Source organism: Nipponia nippon, unplaced genomic scaffold (genome assembly GCF_047370975.1).
Source record: "Nipponia nippon isolate SJK-2023a ecotype South Korea unplaced genomic scaffold, ASM4737097v1 scaffold_8, whole genome shotgun sequence".
Classification (NCBI taxonomy): Eukaryota; Metazoa; Chordata; class Aves; order Pelecaniformes; family Threskiornithidae; genus Nipponia; species Nipponia nippon.
The window spans coordinates 23,487,788-23,504,876 of record NW_028262402.1 but is presented as its reverse complement, the minus strand read 5'-3'; the positions used below and the strand labels follow the sequence as shown (position 1 = coordinate 23,504,876).

The window sequence follows — 17,089 nt, the reverse complement described above, 5'->3', positions numbered from 1 at the left end:
ATACCTGAGGTCCTGAAGAGTCTAAGCAGAGGAAAACATTTTCTCTGGAAATAACACCAATAACATCAAAGACTCATTGCTTTATGGAGCTTGCCTTCTAATTATCTACTGGTTCATACAGACCAAAACTACCACTCCTTTTACTGCAGCATCTCTGCTAGAAGTCTTCCATGACTTCAGCCTAAATAGTTCCACAAAGACTTGAAGCATCATTTGGCTCAGTAGCTTAATATGATTTCCTTCAGTTGCATAGAAAAGTTAAAATTTCAGTCCAACATTTTCAACACAAGTTAAATTAATTTGAGGCATAGCTGGTAAATATATTTCTCTCTTTAAACACTACTGAGAGCGCAACAGAACAGCTGCAAAGAGACATTTCACTTAGATCTGGAAGTCATGCATGTACAGTTGGCTAGACTGAGCTAGGCTCTTCATTAATAGAAGTGTAAACTCAATAGAGAATTCAAGAATCAAGCTGAGGCATATTTGCTTTTACACCAACTATTCAAAGAGGAAAATAATTTGAGAAGAAGAGAAGCATGTCTCTTCTCATTGTAGCAGCTGACTTCATTTTTTCCTAAGCATCTTAGCTGAAATGAATCAAGTGGAATTCTTAAAAAATTATTTTGTGTACATGAAAAATGTATTTTATGAACAACATAAGAATAACAGAGATCACACAACTAACACAAAAATATTTACCTGTCAGTTCTCATCAGAGAAACCAAGAGTTAGTAAAATTTAAAATGGAATTGGTAGCAAAAGTACTGTAACTTATATTACTGTAACATAAAATGAATGTGAAAGAGGTAGGGCTCCTTCTGCTTCCATGCATAAAGCTATTATCTAAACTGATTAAGATGACACTTTTGTTAGGGACAGATTATTCCCTTCCTGCTCACCATGGGATTCCCTGCTTTTTCCTTCAGGAGTGAAGACACTGAACTAGACAGGGAACAGACCTGATCTGATCAATTCCCACATTCTGCTAGAACAAAATAGATCTTAAAACGCCATAAGAGAAAAGCCAATAGTGCTACCTGACACCTAGCTGCACTATCTGTTGCTACACAATGGAGTGCATTGCATGAGAAGTTATTTTATTTTGCTTATTTTTTGTGCTGTTTTCCTCATTTTTTTCCAAGTTGACAGAACTTTGGATTGGATTCCTTCAGTTGTAACAAGTGAGAATACTGGCTCAATCACAAAAGCAAAGCAAAAACAAAACCCCACCACACTGACACTATTTTGTTGGGTATTTCACTTGATCTGTAGCATATTGTGGGAGTGCTGGAGAAAAGGAATTGTAAGATTGAAATCAGAACCAATTAAATAGTTTGGGCCAAGACGAAACACAGACTGATATCTTCTCCTACACGATAGCCATTTTCTGCATCTAAGAGCTGTTCAGTGCTGTCCCCTGGTAATGATGCATATGAACCCATAGAGAAAGTCTGATAAAATCTGCGTTGATCCTGCTAAGAGATCATTGCCTTAGGTACGTTATATGTCACTGAACATACATTTAGATGGTAGGCATGCCTGTTGGAAAAAAATGGTTGGACATAAGACAGACAGAAATGCTGGTCAGAAAAGAGTCTATGAGACAATAAGCATGTCGTTAAAGTAGTTCACACCACCAAAAACATGGGCTTGCAAAAAGTCAGAGACAATCTAAGGTTAAGAGAACACTCAAAAAATAGGAAAATAGGAAATTGAAATAGGAAAGGGGCCTGGGAGGGACCTTTGGAGGTCTCTGGTCCACCCTTTTACCAAAAGCAGGATTATTTCCGACACTAGACCAGGCCAGTCATGGCTTTGTCAGTATGAGTCCAAAAAACCACCAACAGTGACAATATGACATGTTCATCGGTTGACCAGTGCTGCACCACTCTCCCAATAGAAAAGCTACCCTGTTGTCCTGCCCGAATGTCTTCGCCCTTCATAGCCACACACACGTCCTGCGTGTCTGATGAATCTGGCTTCCTTCTCTCTCTTTGCAAAATACGCACTGTATTTCCACACACAGGTAAGTAACTGCAAACACAGCAGGAAAGACAATGCCTTCAGCTAGGCTCTCCAAACATCAGTTGATCCACATAGGCATCAGCCTTCTTTACCAAGAATTTGGCCAGGATGCTTGCTCTTTGACTTATGCTACCCAGCCCCACCTTTGGTTCACAGGGTGTTTGCACCCATCTGTTTATCTGAGGACAGTTTGGTACATGACAGATGAGAAGGCAATAAAAGGTTTACAAACTGCATCCTGGAAGGACTGTAGCCTTCGAGGCTAAACTTTGTACTCCACACTGCTCAAACTGAAATCCCTGTTTCCAGCAGTTGTTGGTGTGGGGGGCGTGGAATTAACCATGCTGCAAATAAAAAAAGGTTTCTCTAACATCTTAAGCCCATCTTGGACTAAAACTTTCCCTGTTCCAAAATCTTCTTACCCAGAATCATTTCCTGTTCAGTAATCTTCCTGCTTTGGAGCCAGACAGCTGGCTTTCATGGTGGAAAAGTCCTCTGCTATCAGAAAAATATTAAAGAAAGACTTCAGGGTGAGGAAGAGTGGAGAAACTTGGGGTAGTTTTCATTGAAATGTACTGAACATCTGCAATTGTATTTGGACATTTTCCTGAAGCCAGGAGACTGACTTACTTTTGCTGTTCAAGGTCACATGAAGTCTTCTGTGTGGCACTGGTTTCCAAGATAACTGGGCCATAACTATCCATGTTTCACATAGTCCCTATCATTTCGCAGAGAATGGACTTTCCACTGGAAAGCCTACAGTTCCGGACCTATAATCCTTACTTAATGTGACCCTGCCAATCCTCAGTGTTGGTCCCTGAGTCACAGGGTAACCTCAACTGCTCAACTCTTCTCCAGGGAGGTTGCATGTTTGCAAGGGAGGGAGATAGCAGTCTCCCTTCCCATGGCAACTCCTGCAAAGCCTTTGCACTGGTGTGAATACGAAGGCAAGATCTTTGCATGGAGAGCATTCAGTCACTGTATCTCTAGACCGAAAGAAAATGCCAGCAGTCAGCTAACAATAACGTGGCAAACATTTACCCAGACTTCTTAAGAAAAGGAAGGACAATGAGCCTGGGAATACAGTGTGTGCAGAACACAAGTTGTCCCACAGACAAATTCTCCCTGTGAAGCCCAGGCCTCCCAGTTATGAGAATTGTCCAGCAAGGCAGAGAAGTAATGTGAATAAAGGATCATGCTAGTAACTCTTTCCTTCGCCTCTTCCCTCCCACCCACTTGTTGTATTTCAGTTCAACACAGGAATCTCAAGGCAGGTGACCTCGTCACGTTCAGCCAGAAGCCTAAACCTGGGAAGACCAAGGGCTTCATTTCAAACTCACACAACCCTGCCACTGAGGTGAGTGGGATGATGCAACTGTAATACTCTAGAAATCATCCCAAGGTCTTTCATTACATCAGTTATGTAATTCTTGTTAGTGACGTACCACTGAGCAACCCTTTCTCTTTTTAAATTGGTGGAAGTGCAGGTTAGCTCTGGGCTAGAACATACAATGTGCAAATTGTTTGTAGGTCTCCCTCATGAACAAATGTTTCCAGAGACCACTGAAAAAAAGGCAATGTCTTAACAGCCTAAAATGCATCCTTTTCTTTTTTTTTTTTTTTTCTCTGTAAACATAGGATAAAGAAATAAGTATTTTAACAGAGAAATATTTTGACTCCTGTGGAGAAAGGTGGAAGCATGTAAAGCCACCAGGTGATCAAAGCTTTCATACTGTTTAACATCATACACATTCAGTTGAGATCCAGTTCCAGTACAATCAAAAAGCTACTTAAACTGGAAACAGGATCTGATTAAAACACATCCAGAAAAAAACCTCTGACATCTTCTGAATGTGCATTTAAAAATCTATGTTTAGCAAAGAAAGATTCCAAGACAACACCACAAGCATCATTTTAAATTTTCAATGGAGAAAAAAATAATGCCTCCTGCTCCATCTTACTGGGTGTATATTCAACTCCAATTAAGCACAGCCTCCATCCTGGATCCAGTAGGTCATCAGATATTGGAGCATACAGTATCTCAACTCATGAAGAGACTGAGTTGATAATCCAAATACCAGCCTGTCTCCATCTATTTTGTTCTTCCAAGACAGCCTGCAAAATTCCTTCATTTCTATGTTTGGGTTCAGAAGGAATCAGCAGACCTTGGCAGTGTGCCCTTGACCTCTAATGGATGTTGGGCTGGTGGATATTCAAGGCACTCTTTGGGGATGTGGTAGACCCTAGACCTGTGTGAGCTAGGGGAAGTTGCTCCCCTCTGCCTGCAAATTCAAAATTCCCTGTGAAATAGGGGAGGAAAGGGTGTAGAGGGGAAGAAGAGTGCCTTGCTCCCTCCCAGAGCTGCCAACTGTAGAACCAGTCACTTGTATAGACCTATCATCAGAGTAGCCAAAACAAAACTACACACACACAAGCACACACTCTTAAAAAGTTTTTATTAATTTTCATTGTTTTTTTTTTTAAAAAAAACAAACCCGTCAGTGCAACAGTTCAGTATCCCCTTCCTATCCCCCATCAGTAAGCAGTAATTTTAAAATCAGGAAATACCGAGTGCTGAAGCCAATGGGTTAGCATTTTGCTATTATTTCCTTCTGTCAAACTCTGAAAAAGTCCTCTGTATAAATTAAACAATGAAAAAAATGTTATTTTCAATTCTATGTCATTACAGTCAACAGAATCATAATAATGCATCTAAAATGTGTGTCCACAATATATCAGGTATACATTTTTGGGAAAAGAAAAAAAGGAAAAAAAATATGACATTCTAGGCTTGTTAAAAGGATAATGGTCCCATATTTTTTATTAACAGGTTAGCAAAACAAAATCCAATGGATTACAATATTTACATGTTATTTGAAAAATAAAGTAGTGATAAAAGCATGTCACAATCATTATTTCTCTTTTTTTTTTTTTTCTTTTTCATTTTTGGTAACCATTACAAACACCCAATCCAGGTATGGAACTGTTTAAATACATTTGAAATGAGGCCAATTAAAAAACAAATACAGACACAAAATGTGTATTTATACTTGTCCCTCCAATGTGTTTTTCCATGACGTTCCCTCCCTACTTCAAAAAACAAAACAAAAAAAACCCAACAAAAAAATCAAAAGAATCTCCCTAACACACAACTGATGAATCCCCAAAAGCAAAACACCATGCTTCTCAAGTAGCACTTATTCCACAAATGCAACATTTTTGCCATCAATTTTATGTGAAGCTCTCTAGGACACCGTTTCCTCAGCAGCTTCCTATTTTCCCCCCTCCCCCTCCCACAGATCCCCCCCAAAACAAAAAAAACAAACGAAGACACATGCATTTCTAAAACTAGGTTTCAGTCAAGTACTTTCTACTTTTTGGAAAGAAACTCATTTTTTTGTTCACAATCAGAACATACCATGGGCACCAGATCCTGTATTCATTGCTCAGGCAAAATTCCTGTTGAGTTTGGTAGGCTTTCCACCCAAGAAGTAGTGCAGGATCAGCCACTTAGGTATGCAGGTTCCTATTCATACTACGCTGCTCCCCTCACACTAGAAGCTAAGGAGGAGGGGAAAAACTTAGCAACTCCATCTTGAATCGAGTAAAAGTAGTTCTCCAGGCTCAATGTCGTATGTAACTATTTCACCTCCGCTTGCAAAAAGATGTTTTAACAGACACCCCTCCCTCCCACCACACCAAAACAAAAGAAAACAGACACACCACAGACGGAAGAAAAAAAGGCAGCCAATCTTAACGAAAAGTTACTGGTGTGAGACTGAAAGATGTTAATATGACAAGCAACAGAACGGTTATGAGGACCTATGTGTTTGGCCCGCGAGCTGCATAGCTGTGCCGTAAGTTTGGTTCTTTAGTTTTTTTAAAAAAAAGTTAAAACGTCTTTGTTATTTCCGTATGTTTAAAATTAACAACAACAACAACAACAACAACAACAAAAAGTTCTATTCACAAGACCTAGTCTCCTTTCCCTGTCCCCCCCTCGAAAAGAAATACTCATTTTACATGAGAAACTTAATTGTGCTGTATTTGTAACACCTCAGGCTGACAGAAAATAAACATGTGGCAAACAAAACCGCACAATCAGTCACATGAAATCTATCAAATCCTAAAATTATAACTGAATACTAACAAACAGCTTACCTGGAATAAAGGATGACAATTCACAAACAGTTATCTAGGAATTAAAGTCTCTCTCTCTTTTTTTTTGTTTTTTTTTTTACTAAAATAATTAAAAAAATCACAGTATTTTAAGAAATAAAACCCACACTGGGATTTTAAGCACAATTTGTTTTCCTTTCTTTAAAACTTTTTTTCTTCCTCCATTCACCACCTTGCCCAGCAGTCTCTCTACATTTAACCACAACAACAACAGGTAGTACTGACAAATGCAGAGATCTCCCTTGGTTAATTCTGAGGTACTAGGAAACAGGTGACTGTTTTAAGCAAAGCAGTTTCTGTTTTGTTTTTGTTTTCCTTTTTTTTTTTTTTCTCTTTTTTTTTCTTTTCTAAAGCAGTTGCATTCAGTCTGGAAAAGCGTTATGTATTAAAACTAGAAAAACGCACACAAATTTGTGCGTTGAAAAGTTGTCCCCCCCACTTCTTCCATGCTCACGACGCTTCCATTCACAAACAATCCAAGTCTCCACTGCAAAGCACGATGTGTAATGTAGGAATACGGGGAGTTGCTTCATTAGTCCAAGATGAATGTAACTTCCCATTGTCAAGATCCAGAAGAAAAGATGCAGTGATGTAATGGAGCCACTTATTCCATCACTTAAATAACTTTAATATACACACACTCACACAGGTACCAGTGCTTTGAAAATAGATCATTCAGTCCTAAAAGCAGCTTTATTTCTTCCTTCTGCCCACCCTACCCACCCACCCCACCCCGTTCATCACTGTTCAAGTACGTTGATTAGAATCACACCAAATGCTTATTCGTTTTTGGCCTCCAAGTTGTCTTGGAGAGGTTTGTCAGCAGTTACCATGCTGACTGCTGTTTCACTGTTGTGGGAATAGTCCACCACCATTTTCTCAATGCCTTCTTTTTCTTCTGGCAGTGTGCTAACAGTTTCTTCTATGTCCTCCTTTGGCTGGCTGTCCTCACTGGTCCTGTGCTTGCTTTCATTCAGTGCCCTGGAGAGCCGAGTGGCAGAAAACAGAAACACTTACAGTCGATACAGAGAACAGCAAAGCCAGCCTGTGTGTATCACACAAGGGAGAAAACCAGATCACTTTCTAAAAATGTAGATGCAAGCAGCCACAACATTGCCACCTCATGCTCAATAGGAGAGGCAGTGGAATGAAGCTACCAGTGGGACCCATGACATTCTAGCTTTAAAACCAAATGCTTATTTGCTCTACACTGGGACAGGTATGAGATGAGAGGGAAGAACCTTAATTCTGACTTTTAAAAGTTTATTCCCCTTTCCCCAGTCCCTTGTAAACAAAACTTAGAAGGCACCAAACAAAGGCACAGGAAAAAGAGCACTTTTCCCAAAGAGTTAATGATCCAATAAAATTTTTTATAGGTTGCAACATTTAAAGCACTCATCTTTAGGCAGACAAGATTAAGGGTAAGAGAAGTAGTATTTCTCATCCCATCACAGTTAACGTACAATATTGTATCCAAATGTCTTCCACATGTCAGCAACCTTGAATGAAATCTACTCTTTGAAGGAACTCTGGTCAGCAAAGAGATCTGTGCTACCAGCCAGATCTTCATCAAAAGAAGGAAAATGTTCCAGAGATGCCTATCTTATCTGTGATACGTATCATCCCACAATGTGCAAACTGCTATAGAAAGGGAAAGATCTTCACTATGAAGATGAACTAGTGAACTTCACTATGCACACTTGCGGAGGAGTCCATTCAGATTGATTTTAGTTCCCTTGAAAGTCTTGACATTTCTCTGCACATAATTCTTTGCACTGCTATGCAAATTTAGCTGCAAGCATGTGAAAACAGATGTAACAATAAAGAGAAAAAAAAAACCAAACAGTTCCTTCCTAGGACATTCCATATAATTTTCTCCCATTTTTATGCTGCTCTGCTGGCAGGCAAAATCAACAGTACACTCAGGTTAAGTTAATCCTGGCCAAGTGGTATTCGCCTTGGGACAATCTTAAGTTTTAGAATCACAGCCTACAGCCACCCTGGGCAGCAGAGTTAAAAAGGATGAACAGGAACTTCCCATGCAGAGATATCTGATGACTGTATCCACACTCGCGATAGACAGAATTGTTCTTCATAGAACTGTGTTTGCCTTCATCACAGGGCTTTTTGGGAGGCAAGGAATGGGGTGGGGGGAACGCACAGAGATTTACTGTTACCTTTGGCTGTTTCGCAAAGGAACGTAAACCAACTTACATGCCATGTCTCAGCACGTGTCGCTCCCACTCAGAGCCTTCTGCAAATGATCGGCCACAGAACTCACAGGGGAAGCGTTTCTCTGGAGCACCGCTGTCAGGAAACATCATGGGATCTGGAAAAAGAGAGCATAGCCCATGATTTCAGAAGTGCTAGGGCGAGAAGGGACCACTGTGATCCTGCTCTTATGCCCTCTGCTGCACCGTCTCATCCCTGAGAAGGAAAAGGACTTACCTATCAAATAACTGTGTTTGTGAAAATGCAACTCCCCCAAAGCAAAGTGACACTGCAAGTGACAAATCCCATCCTAAGTCTTAAAGCATCTCTGCAAATAAGGGTAACCAGTTACTACTCCCTGTTCCTGTATTTCAACAAATGAAGATACTGCAGAGTTTTAATTCAAAACCAAAACTGAGAAGTTTAGGGCTGAAATGGCTTGAAAGCAAAATCAAAAAAACCACTAAAGCCCATCTAATAACTTTTGAATTAGTAGTGTAAATTTTAGGAAACAAAGACTTGGTATATTTAACATGTGATCCTCATAATAAATAGACATCCCTTCATCATGAAGTCTCATGGGTTAAGTCCTGCCTTTTAACTGCCTAGGTGTTTCATCCATCCCATCCTAATCTTTTATACAAAGTGCTTGGGGCCTCATTTGCAGAAGTGTGAAGCACCTAGTAATACCAGTGAAGTCACTGTCAGCTCAGGGAGCAGTATTTCTGAAAGCCAAACTCCTTGTGAACACAGCCAGCTTTAACAAAAGATGAAACATTTTCTCACAAATTAAGAAGATCACCTCACAAACCATTAAAACTAATTGTATGGACTATCTCACTTGATTCTTTTGCTGGAAATGAGACAGCACCATCTGCTCAGAGCATTAATTTCTTAGCAGGGATTATCTTAAGCAAGAAATCAACAGAATGTCTTTCTGACTCCTCCCAAACTACATAATAAAAGAAACAGGATTTTGCTTCATTTCGGTTCAGATCTCTGCTCACTTGATTTCTTCACTCTCAGACTTACTCTGTTCAAGATCAACCTATGAACTTAAAATAAGTGTATTTTTGTGACACATTTCTCACTAGTTAGCCTTTACTAAAGTTCTGTACAGAATGGTTCTTAACATCATTTTTTGCCTCTTCCCCCTGAAAGAAAAAACCCCACTTTGTGTTTCTTACTGTCAGTGATTTATTACTTGGTTAAATATTACAAAGTGAGGTGCTGTGTCAAGAGGAACACCAGAAAGTAAGTCAATGCCATTAGTTCAGTTTACATCTGGATTTTAATACCTTACGTGTGACACAAATTTATAAACACACTGCAACACACACACTGGTCATGGTACAGGGACAAATATTTATGGAGGGTAAAAGTTTTAGAGGCAAATGCTGCTGTTCTGTACAAGAACATACTTACCGTATAGTACACAATAGGAAGTTTATTCTGGGCCTCTGCAGAGAGGAGATATGCAACATAGAGGCTGTTTTGCTCAAATACGGAGGAGTTGGGGTTGTTCAGCCTGGAGAAGAGAAGGCTCCAGGGAGACTTTATTGCAGCCTTTCAATTCTTAAAGGGGGCTTATGAGAAAGATGGAGAGAGACTTTTTACCAGGGCCCGTAGTGACAGGACAAAGGGTAATCGTTTTTAAACTGAAAGAGGGTAGGTTTAAATTGCACATCAGGAAGAAATTTTTTAAGATGAGGGTCTTGAGACACTGGAACAGGTTGCCCAGAGAAGGTGTGGATGCCCCATCATTATAAGTGTTCAAGGTCAGGCTGAACAGGGCTTTAAGCAACCTGATGTAGTGAAAGATGTCTCTGCCCACAGCAGGGGAGTTGGACTGTATGATCTTTAAAAGTCCCTTCCAACCAAAACCAGTCCATGATTTATACTTGCAACTCCCATTAAGATTAGCGAGTACTACTCTAGTAAATCCATCACCTCTTCAGAAAACACTAACTTGTTCACCCTGCTTCCCAATCAGTTTTGCTTCTAGGGCTGTGAATTTGGACTGCTTCCCTGGAGGAGTATCAGAAGCTGCTCTTCTCTGTGGCCTGCAGAAGAGAGGTAACAGACTGCACAGACACCTGACCTCTCTGCGGTTTTTCTGCGTCACACACACAAGCACTCATGGACATTTATTTTTGTCTACTGTGGAAAAACACCTCTCGATTCCAGTTTCTGCTAAGACCAAGGCATAAAGGTCAGAAAAGACAGACAGTCCCTCTGGGATGCAGTCCCTACCAGGGGGAGCTGTTCTTTCCACGGTGTATGCCAAACACCCTCTCATCTTCTTCCTCCCAGGTCAATATATTTTCTACTGTCCTTCACCAGCAGCCAACGACTACCTTCCTTTCCCATCCAAGAGAGCAGTTCAGCTCTGCTGCCCTTCTTTGGTCCACTGTCCAACAGCCCATTTGGAGAAGTAACACACTCTTCTTTGCACCTTTAGTACTACTGCCTGAAGTCAAAGTGGCACATCTAGGCAGGTTATTTCTAACCAGAGATCCTGGTTCTGCCAAAGTCACAGACTTCAGAGGGTTCAGACAGCATTTGCTTCCAGATACTTGGGGCACACAGAGGCACTCTCAGCAAATCCCACTTCCTGCTAACATCACAAAGGCTAGAACTGTCAAAAGCACCTGAGTGGCATACAGAATTACACAGTCTGATGTGGTTTGAAAGCTATGACGGCATTAGCCACAGTGACAGGCTATATTTAAAACCATAGCTCTGGTCCTCTGCTAACAGAGCAAACCATTGCTGTGTTAGAACTGTCTTCTGAAAATCCATAGGGAGATGGCAGCAGGCAACTAAGCATCCAACCACGCCTTCAGTTCCTGTCTCACTGGGGCACTTTTTGAAAGTGTACCTTGCATCTTGCACCTTACAGTGGTAGTCCACAACTTGTCTAGAAAAATATAGTCAATACAACTGGATCTTTTCAAAATACCCTTGCTGTAGTAGGCATAAGGGTTTTCTTAATTTTCTAACTATTTTAGTATAATATATTACAAATGGTAACAGATTAAAAAAGAGAAAAAATAACAATGGTGAAACATTGACCCTACCGGGCAGTCAGGAAAGAACAGCTGCAAAACCAGTTTGGAAATACGAATGATTTTTTTAGACTGGTCATCTGAACAAGCACACAGAAATCTTTTCAGCTAGTCACAGATTAAAAAACCAGAGATACAGGTGAAAAAAGTACAAACTAAAGTACACTATCCCTTGCTTAACTATTGATCACATGAAACATGGGGATAACGCTTATCTATTATTCCTGCAAATTTAAATCTCCAGCATAGAAGGTGACATTTTTACATTTTCACAGTGTAACCTAAAGCCAATTTAAACCATGAACTTCACCTTGAGCTGTCCCCCTCCCCATAGTGCATTTACAGGGATTTGTAAGGCTTGGTAGATAGCACTTTCTTCTCCTTCGTCTACATAACACAGCTTCCAAGGTCACTTCAGCACCTGTGCTTGTGTATAATGCTAAGGCAATCCTCACAAGGACAGCATGACTCTTCATCCCCTGCTAGCTGTGGGTCTATACAAAACATTAATCAGCCTGCTACATCTGCAACTAAGGTGAGCTGGTCCTTTAGTCAAATCATTACGCAATCATTGTTCCAGCCATGAAGCTCTGAGGGTGGTCGAAGCTGTCCCCGAACAGACACCCAAGCATGTCTCCACACAAGTTAATAATGTTGCACTTTGAAATGCATATAGAACAAACATCCCTTTAGGTTTTCCTCTGATTTTTCTATTGTTCTACCTAAGATCTTGTGAAGGATATTTTTCATTAAAACATAAATGGTTTTCTATCCAACTCACTTCCTTTCTCATTTAAATAAAAGCTATCACTAACCACACTTGAAGTGAAGTGCTGGTGATAAAGGCAGACCAAATTTATGCTGCAGGGACACCAAACAAAAGCCACAATGCTGGGGTCTTGCTATTAAAAGGTAAGAAGCATGACTGGAGCCCCTCCTGTTCTGTAAACAACCTGTGAATCCAGAAATTGGAATTTTTCCAGGTCTGAAAAGATGTAGGGAGACACATTTTCTTTTGTGAACAACTCCTGAGTGAGTCTGAAAGCTGAAAATTCAGGAGGAAAAAGGTAAACATGGTGGCATACCTTTAGTTAAAGTACACAGAACTTGGCTAGCTGTGGTCGTGAGCATCAAGAGGGCGGGTGACCCCAGGAACCTGACATTCAGACATCACAGAGCTAAACACATTAAGGAGTTGCAAATGCACTGCCTTTGACTGATGAATCGTGCACCAGAGCAGACTAGCCAACACAGAGTTTATACCAGATACTGCAACAACCTGGTTTTCATGGGGGAAGGGTGTTGGAAGGGAAGGACAAGAAAACCCAGTTCAATTTACAGAGAACTCAGTTTTTCCCTGCTGATCTAACTTCAACCAAAGCGAAAGCACTAGCAAGCACATGGCCTAGCCTTGGCTGAAGTCAGTAGGATTAGTCTTACATATGAACTTAGGCACATATTTAAATACACAATGGTACAGGTGGGGCATGGACCTACCCTGGCTCCAGAGCTGCCAACTGCAGCAACTGCAACAGGACTGAATCTGTCTGACAAGGAATGCTGGGCACAGAGTTAATCACAGCCCATAAAAAACTTTGGCCATGACCCCTTCATCACTCGCCTGAACAATGCTGAGTGAAGAGCTGAAAATGGGCTACCAAAACAGAAAATCTGACAGACCACTAAAATATTCCACTTACATAGTTTTCCAAGCCCTTATAGATGTTATCTGCAGGGGTTGATAAGTCACAGATGCTATCTGTGTTTTCTCATAGTACGTATTTTCTTAAGACAGAAAACTTGTAATAAGGATTAGAAACACGAGATTCCCCCAGGAGCTGTGTCTTCACAAAAGCCTCATTCTGCTCCTGCTGGCATGCCTGCATGGCTCTACAGGAATGTGCTGTAGAGTCAACAGCTGACCTTGTTTGGTGGGACTGGTGGGGTATGTTGCAGTGCCAAAAAAAAAAAAAAAAAAAAAAAAAAAAAAAAAAAAGGAGCTCCACTGACCTCTCTCTTCAGTCTTGGGGCTTAACTCTTCTTCTTTTTCTTCTTCATCACTGCTGGAGCTCTCTGTTTTCCCCTTCATTTGTTCCAACTGGTCCAAGTTAACCCGTCCAACCAGCTCAAAATTACGACTCACCTTTGAAAGAAACACTTTTGTCAGCAATCAGCACCATCATCAGCTAATCAGAAAAATCATCACATATGCAAAACAAAATTGAATACACCCCAAAGCCTGCTCAGCTAGAGGTGACATGCAGTCGCCTAATCAAATTAACACTCATTTCTTTTCAATGATAGTGATTCTTCTTTCATTGTTTATTCTGCATTTCTCATTTTTGGTTTTCAGAAACTAATGACATTCAGTAAACCCCCCTCATTTCTTCCTGGTTTTGATGTATTAAAACAAAAAAAAAATCCAAGAAATGCAAAACACTTTAAGTTGTATCCTCTTTTTATGGGACCATTCAACCGCTGTGATGAAACACTGCTATTGCACATCCACACTGAAGGAAAATTATTTGTGACTGGTTCATTCAGCTTCATTCATGAAAGGATGGGTCTTTTACTAAGCACATGGCTGCTGTGTGCCACATACACTTTCACTCATTAATAACAGATTAATTTTCATTACGAAGGGCTGCAAAGTGCTTTGCAAGCTGATACACAGACTATAATGGGAACACTTCACCCAGCAGTCAAATTCAGCTAACCCTAGGGTGAAATGCAGCAGCTACTTAACAGCTCACAGCAGCGGTATGAAAGGAGCAGCTTAGGGCACAGAAGTCAGGAACTCCACCACATCCAACAGAAACAGCAGAGGAGCAGTCCAGATTTACAGTAGAGGCGGAGAGTGTGGAGCATGACCAGGACACTAGGGCTAATACTTGTTGGATGGCAAGCGCCCTCTGAGCTCATTGATCCCTGCTGGGAAGGATTTTGGATTCATTTTTCATGCAAGGAGACAACCCACTAGCAGCACAGGCACTAAGCCACAGAGGCAGAGAGGATGGAGACAGAGGAATGAGCGTAGTACAACACCTCCTGCAAAATGCTGAATGAAATATCAACACCCACTGACTATTTTTTATCATTCTGTGAGAAAGGGAATGTGAATGAACCTAATGAGCATGTGAATTAGACTGTAGGATATCTCCAAATAGCAAACTATCCTAAATGCAGTGGTGTGCAGATTGCTAGCACTACTCCATACAGACAGCTGTGATGAGGTTCTCTGACTTAACACGTTACCCACTGAGAGTTAAACAAGACCACATGCAAGGCACTTAATTGAACTCAGCTCATGCACAGGAACTCTTTAAGGTGCAATATATCACTTGGGTGTCTGAGCTGAGAACTTGGACACAAATTAGCGAGATACAAATTACTGAACAGGAATGGGGAAAAGATACCCTAAACTACTGGCACCATCACTGCAGGTCTGGATCGGAAGGGAGAGCTAAGTAAGGGAATAATCTTCCCAGCCTGATGCACTGTGTCAAAAGAATGAGGAACAGTGCCTCCTGGATACGCCAGGCCCCTTGCTGTGGTGACTAGGAGGCATGGAGCACCTCATGTACCATGTGAGTTGCAGAAGACTCTCCAGAAGTAATGAAGAAGAGGGCAGATAAGCATAGCAGGCCAACGTAAGTTTACAGAGTTTGTTTTTATAAGACAGCCAAATACTTTTTAAGCATGAAAAGTTTTGCTGGGACTTCTGCTGCTAATACTGTTGATATAAACATATTTGGCTATAAGGTAAGTGTCATTCAGTCAATGAAGTAGGAGTGAGTTTTTAGTGAGGACCTGGGCAGCTCAGCTTCAACAGGTGGAGGCATATAGCTGCCTCCCCCAGAAATGTGAAAGGAAGCACTCCAACAAATACTCCAAAACACATCTCAATTCTAGAACTTAAGGGTCTCTCAGCTACACAGCTCACAGTTACAGAAATTCGAAGCTAACAGTGTGTGGAAAGCCTCTAATGACTTCTCAAAGACTGGATCAGGTCTGCATTCAGGCACTCCACAGAAACTCCAAAGCAGTCTTAACTTAGGACCTGGTTATACTTGCTGTTTATCTTTCCCTTGTTAAATGTAAACGGGGATGTATTGCCCTCTTTGTTATTAAAATATGCATGGCATGTCGTGCTACTGAAGTTGCCAGAGCAATCTTATGTTTGGAATCTCCTGCCTTTCACAGAGGCTGAAGCACACAGCCTTAATATTGTTTCACAACCCTTTTTTTCCCCCCTCTTTAAATAAACCTAGCATACACAAGTGCCTTTTCCAGATAATCATACTCTGTATACAACAGTCTGCCGATTCTGATCAATCTGAACAGCTTTAGAAACCCTCAATTTTGAGTTTCTAAAAAAAAAAAAAGAAATAATAGAAAATAGAGGAAGTAAAGACCAACATGGGATTAGTTTCCAGATTTGGGGAGGGAGAGGAAAAAAACCCAACAGCAAGTTGGCTACTCAGAGTTAACATGCAAGTTAACTAATACAGCATTTGCAAAGAGTAGATTCCTACAAGTTAAAACTATTTGGATGTTACCTTGTGCTCATCTCGAAGGTGAGCGTCCAGCTCCTCTGTGTGTTTGGTCTCATAGTAGCAGAGTTGGCATTTGTAAGGTTTCAGTTCATTGTGCTTCTCTATGTGCTGCTGCAAGCTCTCATCACTGGAGCAGGTAAAGGTACACTTATCACACCGGAAAACAACTCCCTGCAAGTACTTTGACAGCTTGGAACGGCAGACTTCGATGGGAACAACCCGCTCTTCTGTAGGGACAGGACAACATTCACTTAACAAATTTTAAGAAATACCAGGCCCACGTGTCAAAAGTCTGGGCACTACTACCCACACAAGGAATAGGATCTGGGTAGGCAGTCCATCTATAAAGGAATGGGAATGGGAACTGAGCTGGACTGACACAAAAAACACAAGACAACAATTCTTCCTGCAGTGACAGGGTTAATCCTCCAAGGCTACAAACGCAGGTGTCCTCAGAAATGTAACTGCTTATTGGGTGAAGAGGATGGGAATGGAGACTTTGGGGCAAATGAGACTCCATCTGTGAGTCAGAGTAGCAGAGTCTAGGAATACAAAACCAGCCATAAATCACCCAGACCAAAAGTCCATTTTGGTTCAGTACTTGACAGCAGCCAGGAATGGCTGCTAGAAATGTAATAAACAGGGAAGCTGCAGGGTGCTTCCCAATGCATCACTCTGCTGGATCTCTAAAAATCGGAGCTGGTATCCTCACCATCACGTCTAAAGCTACTCTCTGGGGACTGAGAGGGTAAGCAAGGTAGCACCTTTTCCTGGAAGAGGCTCTGCTGTTCAGCCAGGGGCAGAAACTTCCCAACACACCCACAGCTTTCAGAAAGCTCAGATTCAAAATCTGCATGCATGTGATGTCACAATTCCCACAGTTCAGATCATGGATACAAGCATGTACTGAAAATGCTCTTGCTGAGTTTTTAAGCTCTCCACTTCTCAAACAAAGCACTGACTTCTAACAGAGCAGCAATTAATTCCAGTCATTTGACAGAGCCAGAATCTGATGTGCGTAACACTCATCCACTGTCGTTCCCTGAG

At 41.1% G+C, this 17,089-nt stretch overlaps 1 protein-coding gene across 6 annotated transcripts in view; it reads right to left on the bottom strand.

The window, feature by feature from the left end:
- Positions 1-6,944: 6,944 nt before the first annotated feature.
- The window catches only part of ZNF462 (zinc finger protein 462), a 90,331-nt gene continuing 80,186 nt past the window's right edge, over positions 6,945-17,089 (bottom strand). For all 6 annotated transcript variants that reach the window (XM_087742378.1, XM_087742375.1, XM_087742379.1 and 3 more), the window contains 4 exons: positions 16,046-16,269; positions 13,497-13,629; positions 8,422-8,536; positions 6,945-7,188 (listed from right to left, as the gene is read on the bottom strand). In XM_087742378.1, coding sequence (XP_087598504.1) covers positions 6,987-7,188; positions 8,422-8,536; positions 13,497-13,629; positions 16,046-16,269 — 674 coding nt within the window. In that variant the 3' untranslated portion in view covers positions 6,945-6,986. The remainder of the gene's footprint in view (positions 7,189-8,421; positions 8,537-13,496; positions 13,630-16,045; positions 16,270-17,089) is intronic.